The 23093-nt window shown below is 38.7% G+C and overlaps 2 protein-coding genes across 2 annotated transcripts in view; both read left to right on the top strand.

The window, feature by feature from the left end:
• Nucleotides 1-850: 850 nt before the first annotated feature.
• Nucleotides 851-23093, top strand: part of LOC117287845 (multiple epidermal growth factor-like domains protein 6) — a 42572-nt gene continuing 20329 nt past the window's right edge. The window contains exons 1-8 of the mRNA XM_033768395.1: nucleotides 851-1001; nucleotides 1363-1461; nucleotides 4702-4811; nucleotides 18123-18509; nucleotides 19790-19972; nucleotides 21130-21258; nucleotides 21903-22052; nucleotides 22234-22398. Of these exons, the coding sequence (XP_033624286.1) occupies nucleotides 865-1001; nucleotides 1363-1461; nucleotides 4702-4811; nucleotides 18123-18509; nucleotides 19790-19972; nucleotides 21130-21258; nucleotides 21903-22052; nucleotides 22234-22398 (1360 nt within the window). The 5' untranslated portion in view covers nucleotides 851-864. The remainder of the gene's footprint in view (nucleotides 1002-1362; nucleotides 1462-4701; nucleotides 4812-18122; nucleotides 18510-19789; nucleotides 19973-21129; nucleotides 21259-21902; nucleotides 22053-22233; nucleotides 22399-23093) is intronic.
• Nucleotides 11508-15201, top strand: LOC117287844 (multiple epidermal growth factor-like domains protein 10). The gene is made up of 4 exons (XM_033768394.1): nucleotides 11508-11772; nucleotides 12193-12291; nucleotides 13197-13294; nucleotides 15114-15201. The coding sequence occupies exons 1-4, from the start codon at nucleotides 11681-11683 to the stop codon at nucleotides 15119-15121; spliced, it is 297 nt and encodes a 98-aa protein (XP_033624285.1). The 5' UTR covers nucleotides 11508-11680; the 3' UTR covers nucleotides 15122-15201.

Raw genomic sequence — 23093 nt, 5'->3', positions numbered from 1 at the left:
TGACATCTTGGTAAAACAAAGGGAGGTAAACCCTCCAAACCAGCTATATAGGCTAGTTGTTGTTGTTGCAGGCTACCAGCGAGTAGGCATTTTGATATCTGTTGGGTGTATAAAAGGTGTTTGCCAAACTACAACTATTTGGTTGGGACAGTTACGATTTTTTTAGAGGCCTTTATTTTCTGAGTACTTTCTCGAGCTCCGTGTGCAAAGTTACGGAGTTAATTAAAAACGCCCTGATATTAAAATAGGCCGACATTTTTACCTTGTCTGGAGAACACTAAATCAATGGGGAGTGTTTTTATAACATGGGGTCAGACCTTGCGCATTGGAGGGGTGGCAGGGGGGGGGGGGCATATCCTGCGGTAGAATGCAGAAATTTCATCCACTGGAATCACTCCAGTGCCGATGGACAAGGGCGGGTCATTATTATGACCAACGGAGGTCCAGCAGTGACTGACCATGCAATGCATTTCCGGTACCGAAATACACCAAGAATTGGTTCATAATATAGCATTAATTATGAAATGAAAGTAGGTGAAACAAAGAAAGGGATACCGCGATTGAACGTCATGGTCATTTGTTTTCTTCTGGAAATCTCTTGCCTGTATTGTTTGTCCTGGTCATGTTAAATGAGGCCAAGTGTTTGACACCTGATACCCCTGCAATATTGAGTGGGCTTGCAGCAGGTGTAATTATAGCCATTGCTACTTGAAGTTAGCGTGACGGTACCGAACAACGGCCGGAACCCGTAAGATATCAGTGGCATGGAACAATGCAAATCCTGAATATCACAATGACTTGACTGATGAGCAGTTAATCAGTTGAATATTAAGTTGTCTTGTGGAGCGGTTATTAGTTGTCAACATGTCTTCACGGTGTTTCAAAATGACGAATGGATTTTATAGGATGCGGTTTTTAACGATTGTGTTGATCTTGCTCCACGTGTCGTCAAGTTGGTGCCTTTCGTTGGAAGATGAAAACGCGTGCACGTTCGAACAACTGTAAGTGAATATCTCAATATTTATCCTATAATAACAACATTTGTGACTCGATTCCAGTTTCTATTCTTCTAAGAAACAAAATTTGTGAAACGATTCCAGTTTCTTTTATTCAAAGGTTTGCTATATTTCCCTTTTTCTTTTAAGTAAGTAAAAGCGTGGAATTATTCAAAAGAGGTTGAAAGTAGACTTTCAGTCAGTCTGCTTCTATGTTAAAATACACAAAGTATGAATACTGGTCTTTGACCAATACTGGTCTTTGACCAAACGTGTCAAGTGCCCTAAATGTAATTGTTTATCCCTGTGAGATGAAATTCAAAGCGAAGTATGAAGTTTAATTAATCTATTTGTTTTATAATTACAGAGTCACAAGGACAATAGCCAGGAGTTTACCAGTTAGTAACACACAGTTTTACCAAACAAAATGTGGATTATTCGGTTGGAAGAGTTGTACAGCTCAAAGGTAAGTAACAAACAATTTAATTATTGTATACGCCGAATGAATAAACCCGGAGGATAGTATTGAGCCTATGGATACAATCTAAGAACGTAAAGTTTTTTGTTTTTTTTTGGGGGGGGGATTATTATCCCTAAATTATATTTATTAATGATATCTAATAATATCTACCTACCAACAAGGTACTCAAGGCACTTAGCAAATACATTATTACGGAAAGATAGATTATTGAAGTTATGAATTCTGAGATCTATGTAGCACCTTATAAGGGTTCACAAGGTGCTACGGCGCATGAAGCAGCCACAACCAGGAACACCGGGGCGAACCCCTACTAATTTCGATAAGAGTGTACTGGGTTCTTTTACGTGCATTACTCAACACACGTGCGTGTATAAGTGTTTTAAAAATGGTTCGCTGTTTATGGGCTAATTCTTCCAGCTTTCTATAACCTTTAATGTATTGTTGATCTGACGACATTGATTCGCAAAATTATTGTTTGTGTGATTGACTAGTTTGTACAAAAATTGTAATAAAATTGTAAATTTTGAAGAGCCCAGTTGTTTCTTGGTTGATTGTGATAGAGGAAAACATGTTCTATCAAGAGATTTTTATTTTGTTGATTTTTTGAATGATGCATTGTTTCACAAATAATTGGGTCAAAGGTCACGATAACATATTAAAGATCACGGTACTTGTACAAAAATAGTCATAAAGTTGTAAATTTTGAAGAGCCCAACTGTTTCTTAGTGGATTCTGATAGAGGAAGACATGCTCTATCAAGAGATTTTTATTTCATTGATTTTTGGAATGATACATTATTTCAAAAACTGGGTCAAAGGTCACGATAACATATTAAAGATTACAGTGACCTACATTTCAGAAAATTTATTTTTGATGAAAGAATTGATTTGAACATGCAATTCTTATCATTTTGATACCAAATTTGCATATATGTGATGAGAATTGACATGGTTATGACATATTTTTACCAAAAAGGTGGTATTTTACCCTAAAAATGTCAGATTTTAATGGTGTATGCCCTGACCACATGGTAAGTCCGATGGGGCTAAAAATTGCTATGCATTCATTGCTCATTAGGACCTACAAGCACAGCAATTTTTATCAAAATCGGAAGACATGAGGTAAAAAAGTGCGTTGGTCTGACATGGAATGACCCTTATACCTCCACACCAGATTATAAAGCGGCACATTAGTAAGAGTATGTTGAAAATGATCTTGTTTAGGAGAAGCCACTTCTTTAAAGGAACTGGACACTATTGGTAATTGCTCAAAATAATTGTTATCAGAAAAACGTATTACTTGGTATTAATGAGCAATGAAGAGCTGCTGATAGTATAAAACATTGCGAGGCCTCTGAAGCAACATAGTTTTTTAGAAAGAAGTAATTTCTCGCTGAAATATTATTTGAATTTAATTCGAGACCTCAGCTGAGGTCTCGAATTCAAGGCATTTGAAAGCACTAGTACGACAAGGGTGTTTTTTTTCCTTTCATTATTCTCTCGCAACTTCGACGACAAATTGAGTTCAAATTTTCACAGGTTTATTATTTTAAGCATAATGTTGAGATACACCAAGTGAGAAGACCAAGTGGTCTTTGACAATTACCAAAGTTGTCCAGTGCCTTTAAGTGGCCATCAGCGATATGAGTTCCCAATCAACAGATAGTTGTCTTATTATGACTGTGCCCCCTCAATGTTGCCCTAGTTTCGCTTTGATGTTTATGAAATGAAATTAAAATCCTTGTTGACGAGATATCTGAGCCTTTATAATAACATCCTGTCGTGATGTAACACACAATGCCTGCACTATCCACAACTAAAACCAGGGACACCTTTCTCCATTGTGAGACGGAAACCAAGATGTTTCCTGATGAAAGGTGACAAACTTTCATAAATAATTTGAAGAAGAAAAAATACATCTTTATACAAGCAAACAAGTTTAACGTCTTTCTTTAAAATGCGAAACGTGTTTCATGCAAGCTGTTGCCATTATGTTGATGCTTTTGGAAACCCGAAACAGACGATAAAGCTACAAGTATTTGTCTAAAGGCATGGAATAAAAACACCTAAAAGCATTTATGTTACACTGGACACTAAAGTAGTTGTACTCATTAGCATAAATGAAACGTACTTGGTAACGAGCAATAGAGAGTTGTTGATAGTGTAAAACATTGTGAGAAACGGTTCCCTCTGAAGTTACGTATATATTTTATTTAAGAAAGCGGTAATTCCTCACTCAAGTATTAAAGGATTTGGGTACTTTTTCAAAATGTCCATAGATTTACATTAAACTTACAGGGTTTGAAGATAATGAACGTGGCAAGCTTCCTTTCAAATGTTACTTACTGAGGTGCTGTAGTTTTTCAGAAATGAGTAAAACAATGTCATGAAAATACGTTTGTAAATGATTAAAATAATGTTCGTCTCATGAGATGAAAATTATTTTCATGACATTGTTTTACTGATTTCCCAAAAACTACAGCACCTCAGCACGTAATATTTTAGTGTAAATCTGTAGACATTGTGTTTTTTGTTCTACAAAAAAGTACATACACCCTTTAAAAGACTTCCGGTCTGAGTCTATTTTCGGCATCTGAAAGCGCACGTGCACAAGGGTGTTTTTCCCCCTTCATTATTCTCTAGCAACTTCGATGACCAATTGAGTCAAAGATTTCACAGATTTGTTATTTTACGCATTATGTTGGGATAGCCCATTACCAAAGGTCTTCTGTGGCCTTTAAATACACTGGACACTATTGGTAATTGTCATAGACTAGTCTTCACAGTTGGTGTATCTCAACATTGCATAAAATAACAAACCTGTGAAAATTTGAGCTCAATCGGTCGTCGAAGTTGGGAGATATTAATGAAAGAAAAAACACCCTTGTCGCACCATCGTCACACCAAGTTGTGTGCTTTCAGATGCTTGATTTCGAGACCTCAAATTTTAAATCTGAGGTCTCGAAATCAAATTCGTGGAAAAAAATTTTTTCTCGAAAACTATGTCACTTCAGAGGGAGCTGTTTCTCACAATGTTTTATGCTATCCACCTCTCACCGTTACTCGTATTCAAGAAAGGTTTTATGCTAATAATTATTTTGAGTAATTACCAATAGCGTCCACTGCCTTCAAATGTTTGTGTTGCTTTGAATGACCACTAGTTACCTTAAATCAAGGACATAATGGGCAATAACTGATAAGTATGTTCTTTCCTTTTCTATTACAGAACAGTTTACCGCATTGGATACAGACAGAGTTTCCAAACAGTTACTCAGGAAGTAATTGATTGTTGCGCTGGATGGTCACTTCGACCGGAAACTGACGATTGTTTGAGCCGTAAGTGAGTCAAGAAAACCAGGGGTGTCCATAGAGTAGAAAGAACGGTCATAAAATAAAATTGTCAGAATTTGTTTGCACGCCATTTTGTTTTTTCATTTCTATTGGAAATGGAAGGGCATGTGTTGCCTTTAAAACACGTGGTTTAAAACACTTGGTTTTAAAACCTATACAGACACATTATAATAGGTCTACCGTAGCACTTTATACCGATCTGTACTCCACCAACAATCAAGCACTCTTGGCAGGAATCCTGCCGAGTTATCAACGTAAACGTAAACGTAAACGTAAATGTAAACGTAAATGTAAACGTAAGCGGTCAGTTATTATTGGCGCAAAACTGACCATCTATAGTGTTTATAGCGTTAGGCAAGAAAGCGAAAACGAAAGCGAAAACGCGAGTGTCAATTATTGCTCGACAGACATCAAGTTGCCAAGTTTCCCTCATAAAGGGAAGATCCGTTTTTAGTTTAAACATACGGAGAACAAATTATGACTTCTATAATGTTTCCGCATCTCCGTGTATAGGAAATAATAAGTAGTGCAGGTTTCCGTCGTTTATGTGTTATATATTTTTAAATCATCGAACATAAGTACACATTTACAGTTGACATTGTTCGGGCCATAAAGGTTAACCATGGTCATTAAGTGCAAGATGGTCATGGCGAATGTAAGATTACAACGGCAGTCTCTAACGGTTTTGCAGAACGATTTTTTAGGACTCTTTCAAATCATTGCTCCAATGGGGGATTTTTGTGATGCTATGTGGCAGCAGACTTGGCCTACCCGGGGTGCGATTTGGCAGTCGTTGCCAACTGTTTCGGTCACTGGTTCCAGTGGTAAACCAATAGCAAGTTCAATAGAAACAGTTATTGGTTACGACCGCCAAAACACATCCCCAGGTAAACACATTGACCTCCAATGCTCAGAACTACGTAGACAATTCGGAAAATTTACCTTTGCTGCCACCTAGCGTTGTAAAGTTGCACTTTTTTCCGACTGGTGGATCATAAGGTTGTGGGTTCGAACCCCACCCGAGTAATATAACTCTGGGAAGGAGGCTTTTGAGTTTACAGTGCTAAAACATCGATAAGGGTCAAACCAAATTAATATAGACTTGCAGATTCATAATATTGCCATCTTACGTACTTATAAGTTCCATGGCTGCTCGTGGATGTTGTCGCCTTCGTTTGGCATAGAAATCTCAGAAAGAGAGTATACTAGATGGGACAGTCAGCCAAGTGGAGTTTTTTTTTGTGGTGGGCAGTGCCCTGGTGTGGTTACCTAGCCTACGTGAAATTGTATACGGTTAGGGAGGTAACTCATAAAATGGTATACGGATGGAGCGAGGACACTTTGGTGCTGTAGAGGTAACTCTCCTTAAAATGCACCCAAATGGAGGGTTTTTGAGGGGTACCCGAAGGGCCCAGTTTTTTTTTAACGAAGGGGTGTATATTGTTAATAGAATATTGTCTAACATTACCGGACGGCTGCTGTTGTGCCATCGACCCAAATCAAAATTATGCCCTAAGAGGCATCTGCCACTACGCCTGGGGCTGAAACAAGGTAACCCCTTGGACACAGTAGCTTGGGCATTGGTATCATCCACTAGAAGCCTAATTGGTAGTGCAGGAAACACTGTACTTTCCCACTTTTCACGAAGCAGTTAGGGCTAAGTGCCTTGCGCAATATGCCTACATCCTCCAAACCCAGACACATAATTTCAAAAACGGAGGTAAAGTTGAATACCTCATGTTTGGGTTTTTACAAGTCAGGAGAAATGTTGGAAAATACACCGGAAGCACTTGTCGGAAGTTGGCTTTTTATAGAGACCCTTGGTTTTTTTTGCTAAGCATGCAATTCAACCTTTTAACTGTTTATCTCTAAACCCATGATCTCTACGTGTCTTGTGATTCGTTGAAAATTATCTGTTTGTTTCCTGTGACAAGGGTTCTTGTTAAAATTGAGCATATAAAAGGCACGGTAATTGTGTGTTTGGGTATCTGGTTACTTTTTGGGGGAGTGCGTAAAATTACTAAAAGGAGGAACAACCAGACCCATAATCAAACCTTACTGGAATGCACTGTTTGCAATTTCATCTAGTATCTACATTGCGTTAAGTACACATTATACAGGTAGAACCTTTTGGGCTTTAAGTGGCGTAGCTCTATGGTGTTTTTTTTTTGCCTTAGCTGATGAAAGCACCGTATAAAGCATTGCTTGATCGCAAGTATGTTGTACCAGACTGTAGTGACCGTTTGTTGCTGTCTCATTGCCGTCAACCTTCAAAGCTGTGATGCCCGCACATGTTCCAGGAGAGTAAGGTAAGATCTGGGTTATTTCACAAATAAATGTTTCATAATTCTTGCAAATAATATCGTTAGTTATTATTATTCTTTTTACAAACTTTTTTTCGTTTAAGTCATTTGATTGCGTAACTTCTGGGTTGTCTACATCGCGCCAGAGTACCAGTACATTTAAACCATGTGACCCTTTCGGTAAACAGTATTGTCCAAGGCCCACACTTCGTGTGTCACAACTTCTATATCAAATAACAACCCTGTGAAAATTTAAGGCTCAATCGGTCATCGGAGTCGGGAGAAAATAACGGGAAAACCCACCCTTGTATCCGCACGTTTCGCCGTGTCATGACATGTGTTTAAAATAAATCCGTATTCTCGATATCGAGAATTGATATTGTTTTAATGTTTTCTCAAAAAGTAAAGCATTTCATGGAATAATATTTCAAGAGAAGTCTTTCACATCTAACTTTTGTAAACCCTGTAAGTTATTTGTAAATCTGTGAACTTTTTTTTCTGTACCGTAAGGGTCCAATGGCTTTAAAATTTAAACCTAAGAAAAAAAGTGTGAATTGTTTTCGCCAATTAAGATGACCGTGCATTCAATATTTGATTGTTCCGTCGAAACCTTTTGCTTGTAAAAAAAAACTTGTAACATTCCGATGTTTAAAACCTTATCTTTGAAGCTTTAATAGGCCTAACTGTCAGTAAATGTATTTTTTTGTTTTTATAAAAGTAAACATAGCATAACGATGAAATGAAACGAATGTCAGTGGTCAAGTTGGCGTAGTTGTTTCTTTCCCCCACCTTCCACCTCAAGGACGACGGTTCGAACCCCACCGGGGATACTATGTAGATTGGGTTTTCAGTCGTACACCTGACTGTGTGTGTTTCCCCGGAATATTTCCTCCCACGTAATAAGAAGGAGACTTCCTTCCTTGTAATAATAATAGTCATCTCTCCATTGGGTTCTGTCTAGTTTAGTCGTTAGGTTTACTTTTTAGAAAGTCCTTCGCTTCACAACCAGAAAAAAAAAATTTAAATGCTTTTTTTCGTTGTTTCGTTTTTGTATTATAGATACAGAGTTTCATCTCGGATAACAGTAAGAAGGAGCAGCCAGCAAAAGTACACAGTAGGCTGTCAATTCCTAGGTTGGGGAAGATGCAACAAATATCGGTATGATGAAAAACATACAATATTCTTTCACAATAAAAAAAAAAAAATAATAAAAATAATAATAATAATAATAATAGCAACTTTAAGGCACTGGACACTACTGGTAGTTTACTCTAGGTAATTTGTTAGCATATAAATAATAATTGTTTCTCACTCAAATAATACAATACTTTGATTGTTCGACTGGTACACAAATTCCTCTTGGAAATTTACAGATTCCACCCTTTTGATGATCTGTGGCGTCAACGAAAGAATATCATCACTGTAACATGGCATTTGACACAAGTTTAACGTAAAATCTGAAACTATATTTTAGCCCGTGCCTTTTACCACAAGGTCGGTCTATTGGAAAACGTGTGCATGCATCACAAAACTGAATTTGATCTTGGACCCCCCCCCCCCCCCCGTTAATACATTTATTTAAAAATTAATTTTTATTTCCTTTCTAAGGACGACGTATTATACTGGATATGACACTGAGTACAGTTATTCTAGCTACCCAGATTACTACTGCTGCACTGGATGGCGAGGTAGCGGCTGTTCTCAACGTAAGTATCACTTGCCAGTGCAACATTTCATAGAGCTCTTTAGTTTTTGAAGAAAATTTTACTTAAAGGCACTGGACACTATTGGTAATTACTCAAACTTACTTGGTAACGAGCAATGGAGAGTTGTTGATAGTATAAAACATTGTGAGAAACGGCTCCCTCTGAAGTAGCCTATAGTTTTATGCATAACAATGTTGGGATACACCACGTGGGAATATGCCTATCTGGTCTTTGACACATACCAAACGTGTCCAGTGCCTTTAAAAAAATCACTGCTTAGCAGTAATGAGTAGGATGCCAGTCAACAAATTGTACATGTGACATGGTATCTTTGGCTGGTAACCTTATTCTGGTAACATAATTTCGTTTTGCTTATTAATAGCTTTTGTTAGATTACGTAGCTCTATGAAATTGGGCCCATGTCTGGGGGTGTCACAACTTGATACGGGCCTACCAAGGACAAGGGGTAAAATAGACTTGATTCAAGTCCCATTCTCGTATGAGAGGTCATACCCCAACTTACTATTGAAACAACACGTAGCATACACACACAGAGCGCGCTTGCCGTCAAAATGTGGTCCCGAGAATGCGGAACAGGTTTTGGAATGCAGAGCATCACAAAACAGTATTTTCCTGGGGATGGTACGGGATTGGGACTTGAGTCAAGTCTCGGGGTAAAAGTACTCGAGCTCTCAAATGGAGGTATTTATCTTACGATATCCTCCTTTCTATTCAGAAGGTTTTGAAATTATATAGGATTTGAGGCATTGCATGGTGAGGTATCAATGTATATTTGGTTTGCGGTAACACCATGTGTGTATCTACTTGCCAGGTAGAGTTGTTCTTGCTTTATTCTACTGCCGTGGAGTAGATAATCGGAGGTTCGGGAGACTTCTCAGTTCTGAAAAGAACTGTCCTGCTTTTTAACTGAAATTAGTTTGTTTTGTTAGTCCTTTCTCTGCTCCGTCTCATTGGTCTTGCCAGACTGCTTACTTAACTAAAATTTAGAGCTGGCGGCGATATTTAATGTGCATTTCATTACAAAAGTTTCTTCCTGGATGTGCTCATGAGTATATACGCCCTCTGTTATCAACCGATCAAGAATGAAAAGGCGACCATTGGTGTATTTATCAAAATGTTAGAATGGGTGCGTGGGTTTATTGATGACATGCCAAGGAGAGTAAATTCATTGCTAAAAAGGGGAATTTAGAACTGCAAGTATTTGCTAAAAAAATCCTAATCGCGGATGTCCCTTATCTACACCCTGATTATTGATTTAACTTTATCTGGATCAAAACATGGTGCAAAAGTCTGTTTCGTCGATTAAATAAATAGACCAAGGAGGATTTTATGCAACAATCAGGATGTTGCCCGCTCTTAGTACGTGCTGTTCCTGTGTATATTATTTGACTACAATAAATTATGTTGTAATATTACCATTATTTCTGAATATATTTTCTATTCTTTTCTGTCTGTATGAGCCCTTTTAGCTTGAATTGTCAAATTGTTTTGATTTATAATTTGTCTTTTTCCAATCTATGTATTGTGCATGTTTAGGTGTTTGCTAAAAAATAAATAATCAATCGATTTCATTTGTTGAAAATATACACTGGTGATATTAGGCCTGACCTCTCCGAAAGCTGGTCTGCTTATTTAAGTTTTTTTTACCATCCCTAACAAAACAAGAAACATAACAACGCAAAATATAACTGTGAATCGCAACCACCCTCTGTATACACTGAGCCATACAGAACATAATTCTGAAAGCCAAATTATTTTTGTTAATCTACTCGATGATGATTATTATTTTTGACTTTTCATCATCATGGCCGTATTAATAACGCGCCTTATCCCAAAGGATTCAAAGTGCCAAGAAATTAATGCAAGGCGAGTTGGTCGAAGTTTGAATTATGAGACCTAATATAGCACCTTGTAATGGTTTACAATCACTGTGGTGCTGGCAACTTAGCCATGAACTCCGGGCGAACCCCTTCTCTTTCCGATAGGTGCATTGTGTTCTTTAGCGTGCGTTACACAACACACGGGACCAGCGGTCTTACGTGCCACCCGAATGACCAAATAACGGTTCAGTGTCACGACTGGGGCTCGAACCCATGAATCTGACGATCAGCAACACCAGAGTTTGAATCGGTGCTCTTAACTTTGAATTCGGTACTCTTATGCTACTCTTACACTAGGGAAGAAATGCTAGCGAATGGACTTACGGATGGAATTATTATGAAGGTATGATAATTTTTCTACGGGAAGTTATTGTGGGAGGGACGAGTTGTAAGCCCGACCCCTCCAAACATCCTCCAAATCAGAACCGACGTCATTTAAAGATAGGAAGCAAATTCGATAAAAGAATCTCATGTTTGGGAATTTGCCAGTCAAGGAAAATTTTGGAAAATACCCCGGAAACACTTGTCCTAGGTTTGCCTTTATAGAGACAGCTTTTTTGTAAACGTGCAATTCAACCTTTTTATCTCTAAACCAAGGATGCTTATTTGTCTTGTGATTCGTTGCAATGTTTCTGATTATTTCCGTAACAAGGTCCTGGTATATATTTTAGCAGCATAATATTTTATAAAAGGGCATTAAAAATTCTCGGTTCCTTAAGGCTTTGGTATCTGACTGTTTTGGGAGTGCATAATTGTAAGAGGGAGGAACGATCCGATCTAGATTAAAACCTTGCTGGAATGCATTGTTTGCTTTTTCAGTTTTCTACATTGCGTTAAGTACACACTATACAATTAGAACCTTTTGGGCTCTAAGTGGCGTAGCTCTATGGTTTTTGTGCCTTAGCTGATGAAAGCGCCGTATAAAGCATTGCTTGATCGTGAGTATGTTGTACCAGACTGTAGTGACCGTTTGTTGCTGTCTAATTGCCGTCAACCTTCAAAGCTGTGATGCCCGCACATGTTCCAGAAGAGTAAGGTAAGATCTGGGTAATACCATAATGATTATAATTGTTTCAGAACTCTTGCATTATTTGTTAATTATAATAATAAAAACAATTAAAACTTGTAAGTATAGTTGAGGATAATAATTATGCGGGAGAAGGTCATTTTCATTAATGAGGCATATATTCATTATTGCGTGAAGTTGCGGGGTGTCTACAACGCCCAAGATTACTTTCAAAATAATATTTTATTTTGTTTAATAGTCAATCTGTCTTAACACTTTTCTTTGTAAAAAAAAACAACCTAAATAATGTACGTTCCATTTTCAACTTTTCCTGATAATTTCTGCAAAGCCTTTGAATAACTTTCAGTAAACACATTTTGTTTATAAAAGTAAATGAACATTACAATGACGAATGAATGAATGCGTATCTTGTTTGATCTTGAATTATAGATACAGAATATACGAAAGGGTATCAGTAAGAAGGAGCAGACAGCAAAGATACACAACAAGATGTGAATTATTTGGTTGGAAAAGATGCAGCAGATATCGGTATGTTGAAAAACCTTCGTTATGTTTGTATTAAAAAATTCATATATATAGATATATAATAATAATAATAATAATAACAATGCTTAAAGGCACTGGACACGGTGTGTAAATGCCAAATACCAGTATTCTCACTTGGTGTATCCCAACATGCATAACATAACAAACCTGTGAACATTTTGCGCAATTTATCATCGAGTTTGCGAGAGAATAATGAAAGAAAAAACACCCTTGCAAGGGTGCAATTGGAAGCACACAAAGTATTGCATCACCCTTGGAAAAACATAATGGACGTTTTGGCAATCGAATTAAGAATTCGGGGTCAACATCAACTATTTTTCTCGACCCACAGTTTTATCTGAAAGATCAATTTTAGCGTGCAATAAACATTTCATCCAGTCTCTGGTCCAAGGTCAAAATAAAAAGAGCATCTTGAGGGAAAATTCAAAGTCTTCATCCTCACGATAAAAAGGTGTCAAATCACTGTGTTTGGACGGTACCATTCAAACACTTTGTCATTATCTAAAACTGTTCGATAACGTCACACTTGGTACCACATCTTTGCACAGGATTTTTCAGATCAATCCTGAATTTTGAATCGAAACGGCATTAGTAGGTTTGATTGTTAGACTGGCGCACAGATCCCTCGTGGGAATTCTACAGATTCCTTGGTTTGATGTTCTGTTACGTCATGTTTATACGTCATGTTTTAAGTTTCGCTCTGAAAGAGTATCGCTGCTGGCATTTTACAGCATTTTAGCGTGAGCTTGGAGAATGCATTGGCCCTGTGAGCACTCGAGAGCGGTCCATTGAAAAAATAGTGCATTATTATAACAAAACTGAATTTGACCTTTGATCCCCTCGTTAATACATTTATTTAAAAATGTCATGTTTATTTCCTTTCTAAGGGCAACGTATTCAACTGGATATGAAACTGATTACAGTTATACTAGCTACACAAGTTACTACTGCTGCAACGGATGGCGAGGTGGCGGCTGTTCTCAACGTAAGTGTCAACCAGGGCTGGGGTGTCACTCACTTCATGTATGGACAATTAAAGGAACACGTTACCTTGGATCGGTCGAGTTGGTCTTTGAAAAGCGTTTGCAACCGTTTGTTATATATAAAATGCATATGATTAAAGATTATTTAAAAGTAGAATACAATGATCCACACAAATTTGCCTTGAAATTGCGTGGCTTTCCTTTTACTTTGCGAACAAACACGGTCGGCCAGTTATGGGAGTCAAAAATTTGACTCACATATATTGCCGACCGTGTTAGTCGACGAGGTAAAAGGAAAACCACGCAACATCGAGTGATACTTGTGTGGATCATTATATTCTACTTTTAAAATATCTTTCTAATCATATGCATTTTACAACAAACGGTTGCAAACGCTTTTCAAAGACCAACTCGACCGATCCAAGGCAACGTGTTCCTTTAACTTCCTTGATGTTTATTAGGTTGTTTGTTATCAACCAATCTAGAATTTAAGAGGCGACAATTGGTGTATTTTATCAGAATATTAGAATGGGTGCGTGGGTTTATTGATCACATGCCAAGAAAAAGCCTTCTTGTTGTATTGCTAAAAAGGGGAACCAAGATTTTAGAATACTTGCTAAAAAATCCTAACCGCGGATGTCTCTTATTTACAACCTGATCAGTAAATAGACTATCTTGATCAAAACACGGTTCGAAAGTCTGTTACATCGATTAACAGAAATAAACCAAGGGGGAATTTGATGCAATAGTCAGGATGTTGCCTGCTCTTATTACGTGCTTTTCCTGTGTATCGTTTGACTACAATAAATAATGTTGTGTTATTGTTAACTTTTTTAGTTTGTATGAGCACTCCTTATTTGGATTGTCAAAATTGTTGTGAGTAACTATGTCTTTTTTCCCCAAATCTATATACTTTGCATGTTGAGGTGTTAAAAATAAAAATCGATTGTATCCACGGATGTGAGTAGGCCTGTATGGGTCTGACCTCGCAGAAAGCTGATCGCCCAATTCCAGGGGATTTTACCTTCCCGGACAAACTGACTTAAAGGCAGTGGACACTATTGGTAATTACTCAAAATAATTATTAGCATTAAACCTCACTTGGTAAAGAGTAATTGGGATAGGTTGACAGTATAAAACATTGTGAGAAACGGCTCCCTCTGAAAAGGAGTAGTTTTCGAGAAAGAAGTAATTTTCCACGAATTTGATTTCGAGACCTCAGATTTAGAACTTGAGGTCTCGAAATCAACCATCTAAACACACACAACTTCGTGTGACTAGGGTGTTTTCTTCTTTCATTATTATCTCGCAACTTTGATGACCGATTGAGCTCAAATTTTCACAGGTTAGTTATTTTATGCATATGGTGAGATACATCAACTGTAAAGGCTAGTCTTTGACAATTACCAATAGTGTCCACTGCCTTTAAAAACATAACTGTGAATCGCAACCTGCCTAGCCCATGCAGCTTCTGACTGACCGAATCATGTGAAATTTCCAAACAGAATCGGTTAAAAGTTATGGGAAAAATTTCTGACAACCAATAAATCCACTTTTAATCTTTTTCAAAATAATTATTAGATGACTCATGAAGAGGCAATGATCTTTTTAGTGGGGAGGGTTGAGCTGGGGGTCCAATCCCTTCTGATCACGCCATCTATACTGTTCTTCAAAGAATATAATGTTTGAAGCTTTGCAATAATACGAATAAACTACAAACAAATAGTAAACTTGCGGGTACGTTCACGTATATAATTATTGAAAAGGTCATCAGAACTCAAAGAATTAGGTTAACATCATCATTTCCTCATTCTTTTGCAGCAATTTGAACCAGAAACACACAAGCAGTCACATTCAAGGACGAATAGGCCATGTCAACATGTGACACTGTGAACTTCCGCTGACAGAGGAAAAAATACCACATCGAACTTTTCTTCTATGTATGGATAACACTACATAAAAAAAAATATATATACAAAAGTAATGTTTTTTCATTGTTTTTCAAGATGTGTCTTTTCTTCATCATTAAAAGTGCAAAAAAAGTGCAAGAAAGCAAAAAATCATCATTTCCTCATTCTTTTGCAGCAATTTGAACCAGAAACACACAAGCAGTCACATTCAAGGACGAATAGGCCATGTCAACATGTGACACTGTGAACTTCCGCTGACAGAGGAAAAAAATACCAAATCGAACTTTTCTTCTATGTATGGATAACACTAAATAAAATAAAAAAATATATATATACAAGAGTAATGTTTTTTCATTGTTTTTCAAGATGTGTCTTTTCTTCATCATTAAAAGTGCAAAAAAAGTGCAAGAAAGCAAAAAATATATTATTTATACAAACTGTGCATGCAAGAAGTCGACATCATGCACAGACGTTTTTATGAACGTGGTAGGAAATTAATTGTCGAGCAATAGCGCGTCATAACATTCGCTGCTAGTAGTGTCCCGGGTGTTTGCCACATGTGAACAAAAATTTAGTATTACAACAACAAAGGGCCTACATAATGGGGGAACGTGTTCCCATAGACCCAAATTTTGATGTTTATAACTGCATGGATATAAACAGATACAAGGGTCGAGCTTAACCTTTGGCTACTAAAGGTTAATCTTATGATTTGCCAGAACCTGTTTAAATTTAGCACTATTTTAACCTCGCAAAATGTATAGTTTCCAGAGGCAATGTTGTTTTCTCTGTTCAAGATGTAATCCCATGATTATGTCACCAATGTTGACTGGTTTGGGGAATACCCCCCTTTGCGCCCTCAAGGTTGAAAAGTGAACAGGAATAGTATCCCGTCGTCTCGATACACACAGCAGGCTGTAATCATCTCACATTGAGCAGCACCCGCGTGTAAGCGCGCTAAATGTAAACTTGTAAACTTGTCATTGCTTGAGCAGAGAAGTGGGTGTCCAGCAGAGTAAAGCTTCTAAAAGAATGTCAAGAAAACAAAACGTGAGCTAGAGAGATGATGTGTGTTCTTCCCCTTTCGTCGACATCCTAGGCATAGCCTGATGGGGTCGGGGGGGGGGGGGCGGCTGAGGCTCATAAAATGGAGGTACAATTGCATCTCTTGATTTGTGTTTGTTCATGTTCATCATGCTGTATACATAGGTTAGTTGCGATAAACGTAACTAGTTCATCATGTATTGTTGATCTCATGATCATGTACGCCTGGCCGGGCAAATGCACTCAGTATGGTTTATTCATTTTATAAATCTGAGTGTCCGGGTAGTCAGGTAGTCGTGGTTACCTTCTAGAAACTATATAAGGCTGTATGGATAGTTTCTAGAACTTAGATTTAGAAGTATTTGTGGCTAATTGAAAGTGATATTAAAACTGTTAGTTAGTATTCTGTCTACTCTTTGGGTTGGAAATTATTACAAAGTTCTTTATTTGTAGTTTTAATTTACTAATCTGTCTCAAAACCTGAATTTGAGTTTTTCAAATTCAGGTTTTTTCCCTTTTTTTTTATATTAAGGACTTAGTAATGTTTGAAATGTGACAGTGCCTCGTATAGCCTTCCGGCTTTAATTTAGATTAGCATTAGACTCTAACTGGGGTGCTGTATTCCATTTTTAAAATTTTGACATTTTCGGGCCATAGTTGAGAAAATTCACACTCAAAATTCATTTGATTTTTACTCAAAACCTGTGATACCTACTCCTAGAACTATTTCAGTTTCGTCCGGCTATCATCCCGGTAAAAACCGAAATAGTTCTAGGAGTATGTGATTTTGAACAATTCCAAGTGTAGGTCTATTCGCAACTTCTGAAGCATTAGATCGGTAAGTTTAATGATGCAGATCGTTGCAGATGGTTTTTCAAGGAAGCGAAAGATTTTGATATCAGACGTGCTGGGGCCAAGGATAAGGAGTGGATTGGACCGATTTATGGGGCTAGGGCGCTAGGTATGACAGATAATGTAAAAATTCGAAAAAAGGAGTACAGCGCCCCAGTTACTGGGTCTAGATCAGCGTAGTAATTTTTTAGTAGAGTATTTTGATACTAACTACATTCATCATCATCATGTCACTACAAACTAAATAAATAACTAAGTTACTAAAACTATAACACTACAGGCCAGAGTAGGCCTACTCCTAGAACTTCTATGAGGTTCGTTCCGCTATCGTCTCCACCCACAGGGAGACGATAGCAGAACGAACCTCATAGTTCTAGGAGTAGGGCCAGAGCTACAGAGTAGTTTAGCTCTGCTGAGTGAGAATACCTGTGGCCCCATAAATAGCCATTCTGTTCCTCGTTGTCTTTGAACCGTTCTGGTTGGAGAATGCTGGGATCCTGGTTTGAATTGGGTGTATTGATAACTAGGCCCTAAATGTCTTTTATAAAGTCCACACCTGAATCAAACAACAGTAATCCTCCCTCGATTGACCCAAAGGTTGAACTCGTTGATTCGAGAGGGTCAGTGAAATTCTGGGAATGACCCCCCCCCCCAGGAAAAAAACAAACAGGGCATCAATTGGCATCATTTATGGCGCTAGGCGAACCACGGATGAACCAATTTTTGTAAGTCCTAGTATTGCAACAGGGGCACTGCAGTGCACTGTACTCTTTTAAACTCCTGTTCAAATTATATATAAAAAAGACGTACACAGCCCCAGGTACCGCCTGTCACTCCAGTGTTGCTGCCTTGAGTTGCTTTACTTTTTATGGGCCTACTTTATCAGAAAGTAAGACTATGGGTTGCTTTAAAGCTATAGGACATCAACAGCTTAGTCATTTGTGCTTCATCACCAATGCTTTCATTTTCAGTGGATTGATAAAAGACCATTTTGTTACTCTTGTTTTTCTTTCCTACTATGCAGCTATCTGCGATCCATCTTGTGTGTCCGGTCAAGGAAGATGTTCCGCCCCTAACTCCTGCAGCTGTTATCCAGGGTATGTAGGATCTCGCTGCCAGCAGTCTTGCCCAACCGGAAGCTACGGACAAAACTGCGCTTCAAGGTGTAGATGTCAGAACAGCGGAGTGTGTAACGCTGTAACGGGGTCATGTGCCTGTACTGCTGGTTGGAGTGGGGATACTTGCGATCAACCGTGCTCCGAGGGTCGCTACGGGGCAGGGTGTAGATTTCAATGCCAGTGCAGGGAGGACACCAGTAGTTGTAGTCGTCATACAGGGTCGTGTTCGTGTCATCCGGGTTGGACGGGGACTCTGTGCGACAACACTTGTCCTGCTGGACACTACGGTGCAGGTATGTAAAGGGAACTGTTCGGTCAAGCAATATTGTTTAGACTGAACAAGTTTTGTGCTCATTGAATCCTACTAGTGAGTAGCAAATGACGATTTTTGAGTAGCAGTTGATAAATTTTTTGTAGCAATGTGCTATGCTATACAAGGGAAATCATTCACTGATGTATTGTTTGGAACTCAATTTAAGTACATGTAATTGCCTTTAAAGCCATTGGACCCTTTCGGTAAACAGTATTGTTCAAGGCCCACACTTCGTTCGTATCACAACTTCTATATCAAATAACAAACCTGTGAAAATTTAGGCTCAATCCGTCATCGGAGTCGGGAGAAAATAACGGGAAAACCCACTCTTGTATCCGGGCGTTTCGCCGTGTCATGACATGTGTTTAAAATAAATCCATAATTCTCGTTGTCGAGAATTGATAGTGTTTTACTGTTTTCTCAAAAAATAAAGCATTTCATGGAATAATATTTCAAGAGAAGTCTTTCACCAACCTTCTGTAAACCCTGTAAGTTATTTGTAAATCTGTGATCTTTTATTTTTTTTCTGTACCAAAAGGGTCTTAAGTCTTAAAAATAATAATAAAGAGTAAGCATTTTGTTTGTCGGCGAGGGTGGTTTTATTTTTATAGCACGGTGTTTTTACAAAATAAAAATACCCACTGTCACAACCGGTTTTAAGTCCTCACAGGTGACTGGTGACCCAGGACGTGTTGCGCAGCACGCCATAAATTGTGAAAGCGAGCATCTTTGTGCACGCTTGTAGCGGATGTCGTTGTGTTGGGTCACGTTGCTGTGTGACCTCTTAACATTGAATATAGACCATTGGGTTTAAAGGCAGTGGACACTATTGGTAATTACTCGAAATAATTATTAGCATAAAACCTTTCTTGGTGCTGAGTAATGGGGAGAGGTTGATGGTATAAAACATTGTGAGAAACGGCTCCCTCTGATGTGCCATAGTTTTCGAGAAAGAAGTAATTTTCCGTGAATTTGATTTCGAGACCTCAGATTTAGAACTTGAGGTTTATGCATATGTTGAGATACACCAAGTGAGAAGACTGTTCTTTGACAATTACCAATAGTGTCCACTGCCTTTAACCATAGAGCAAGGACAACGAGCTGTCTGAAATGCAAGGTAGCTCTTTTTTTACGACTGCCCCGTGTTACTCGTAAAGTTAAAACGGTTATTGGGTCTAACTTTAGTTTGGTGTCTAAACATGGCCATAGGGTTGTAACCCTCTTAATTTAAAACTGTTTGTACTTGTTTGATTTAACCAGGTTGCAGTAGTAACTGTACATGCCAGAATGGTGCTTCGTGTCATCATGTGAATGGATCCTGTAGCTGCTTACCAGGATGGGAAGGTCCACTCTGTGCTGCTGCATGTACAGAGGGCTTCTACGGTGATCAGTGCTCTAATACATGCCAGTGTGAAAATGACGCAACTTGTGACAAGGCAAATGGTATGGAATCTATGATCATTGTTAAACTGTGTTTTCTTTTTTTGTGCGGTGATGATGCAAGATGGTGGTTCAGATTGGCAGTGGGGGCGTGTCTTCAGTGTAGGCTCGTGGGGGGACAGAGCTCTGCTGGCCCCCACGGCCAGTCCCCTATGAAGGGGGGTCGGATGTAACCATATCCCCTTACTGCTGATCTTAACTGGCTCAGAGTAAAAGATTATAGAGCGCCGTAGGCGCAAGATACGGGACTCAGGCTGAAATGTGAAATCCCACTGGCCGCCATTTCGGCAAGTAACTCTTTTTGATAAAACAAAAGATCAGTGCAGATCAGTGCAGACAATGACCATTCCTATCATTAGGAAACAAAACATTTACTTGCTGAAATGGCGCCCATGCGTATTTCACGTTTCAACAATAGATAAAGCTTCAGTTCGGCATCTTGCGCCTTCGGCGCTTTATATTGCTCCGAATCCCTCAAAGGATACAGTGCAAAGTCCTGACACTTAGTTTTAAGTCCCTTTACCACGAGGCTCCGCAATACCTCCTGGACCTCCATATCCACCAGATGTTACTCATCCAGATGCTACAATCTGCACTCATCATGCCCGACTGCCCTGAGTTTTCCAAAGTCTAATAAGAAGGCTGTCTTTCTCATTCACTGCTCCTACAAATGTACACTCTGGAACTCAATACCTCATTCATTAGCCAATGTGACTTACATTTCCCATCTTAAAAAGCATCTTAAAACTCACTTGATTGTTTAATATGTTCCTATGCGGTTTTCATCTTGGCCCAAGTTCATGGCTCTGCTTACCGCCGAATTTCGTGCTTACGATCAGGATTCGCCGCTTACGTGCAAGCGCCGAATTTCTGCGCTAGCCTTGTAAGTGTAGAATGCCTAGTAGCGTTGAGTATGCACGCGCAGAAGCCCAAATTTGCAACTTACCCGTGAAATACACAATTCCCTGCTTCCGTAAGCGCAGATTCTGTGCTAACGGTAAGCAGAGCCATGAAATTGGGCCCTGTTTTGTTGTAGCGCCTTGCAATCGCTGGAAAAGCCCCTTTACTAAATGCTGTTATTATTATTGTTAATCTTAAGTTTTCTTATGGACTTCGCTGATGAGAGTTTGAAGTAAATGAATGTTTGATTTGATTGACAGGACACTGCAGGTGTACAGCGGGTTGGCAGGGAGCATCATGTAGTCAACCTTGTTCTCAGGGGACCTATGGTATTGACTGTCGTCATCAATGTCAATGTCAGAATAACGCTTCTTGCAGTCATGTCAATGGTGAGCTATAGAACATGTGACTTTAAAGGGATACAGTGCCTAGGAACAGGCGAGTTGGTCTATGAAAAGCGTTTGAAACCGTTTGTTATCAAATGCATATGGTTAGAAAGATATTTTAAAAGTAGAATATAATGACCCACATAAATATGCCTGAAAATTGCATGGTTTTCCTTGTACTTTGTGAACTAACACGGTCGTCCATTTTATGAAGTCAAAATTTTGACTCTACAAAATGGTCCTCATTGGGATTTTAGGCTTAGAACCCTGACACTCCGGGCAGATGCTCTACCAACTAAGCTATGAGGCACAGCGGTTTTCCCTAGGAACAATATTTGTTTCTCTCTGTGTTGCATGGATGCGCAACTGGGCAAAGTATCAAACACACTGATTTGGTAAGGTGCCTAATTACCATAGAAGTGAAATAATCAAATATGGGATGAGAGAAGAATCAAATGATCCTCATTGGGATTAGAGCCCAAGACCCCTGACACTCCAGGCGAGATGCTCTACGCACTGAGCTATGAGACACAGCGGTGTACTCCCTCAGGTTTTTCCTAAGAACCACTTTTTCTCTCACTGTGTTGCATGGATGCAACTAACCAGTTTTTGTATGAATTCTCTTTGACTGTTGTTCTGTTATTCAGGGACTTGTTCCTGTACTCCTGGTTGGATTGGTGAGCATTGTGGCAATGCCTGTGAAGTAAACTTCTATGGAGACGATTGTCAGTCCGAGTGTGAGTGTTTGAACGGCGCAGCTTGCCACCATGTTACTGGAGAATGTCGCTGTACGGCAGGTAAATTTAACAACTTGGGCAACTTACGCTGCTCCATTTCTATAGAGTAGTCTTCTCAGCCTTTACATAGTCGTCAGGCTAGTTCTTAAAAATGTATTAAAAAGTCTCTGTTCAAAACTCATTTGTTTGAAGGCTTCTTTCTCCTGATTATTTTTCTAAAAATGTGGATGTTTTATTTCAGGATTTACTGGGAGGTATTGCGGTGATGCGTGCCAAGAAGGACAGTACGGTTTGGACTGTGCTAGTGAATGCTCATGCCTGAATGATGCACACTGTCATCACATTACAGGAAACTGTGAATGTACACCAGGATATGCAGGTGTTCGGTGTGCTCAACACTGCCCAAGTAAGCAGAAGTTTTGCAATATTGAGAAACTACATTGAAAAGTGTCTTTGAGCATTGCATTTAAAGACACTGCCGTCGATTTCACAAAACTCTTCCTAACTTAAGACTAATCTTAGGACTTTAGGACGAGTCCCAACCCTGCACTGTAGCATGCAGACCTTAAGATTAATCCTAAGTTAGGAAGAGTTACTCGTCCTAACTCGAGATAAGACGAGTCCTAACTCTTTGTGAAATTGACGGCTGGACACTATTGGTAATCGTCAAAGACTAGTCTTCAGAGTTGGTGTATCTCATGCATAAAATAACAAAGCTGTGAAAATTTGAGCTCAATTGGTAGTTGTAAGTTCTGAGATATTAATGAAAGAAAAAAACACCCTTGTCGCACCATGGTCACACCAAGTATGGTCACACGAAGTTGTTTGCTTTCAGATGCTTGATTTCGAGACCTCAAATTCTAAATCTGAGGTCTCGAAATCAAATTCGTGGAAATATACTTCTTTCTCACAAACTACACTACTTCAGAGGGAGCTGTTTCTCACAATGTTTTATACCATCAACCTTCCCCATTAAGTACTCGTAATCAAGTAAGGTTTTATGCTAATAATTGTTTTGAGTAATTACCAATAGTGTCCACTGCCTTTAAGAGGGATGTTTTAAATAATCTTAAAAAGCACTGGACACCTTTGCTAATTGTC

The sequence above is a fragment of the Asterias rubens genome, chromosome 3 (genome assembly GCF_902459465.1).
Source record: "Asterias rubens chromosome 3, eAstRub1.3, whole genome shotgun sequence".
NCBI lineage: Eukaryota > Metazoa > Echinodermata > Asteroidea > Forcipulatida > Asteriidae > Asterias > Asterias rubens.
This window is presented reverse-complemented; position numbering and strand designations above follow the sequence as displayed.

Bases quoted from the DNA above. Each gene is read 5' to 3' on its own strand.
- LOC117287844 (XM_033768394.1), top strand. From the start codon at position 11,681: ATGTTGTACCAGACTGTAGTGACCGTTTGTTGCTGTCTAATTGCCGTC. The intron at 11,773-12,192 runs GTAAGATCTGGG...CTTGAATTATAG, and splicing joins ACATGTTCCAGAAGAGTAAG to ATACAGAATATACGAAAGGG. The intron at 12,292-13,196 runs GTATGTTGAAAA...TTCCTTTCTAAG, and splicing joins AAAAGATGCAGCAGATATCG to GGCAACGTATTCAACTGGAT.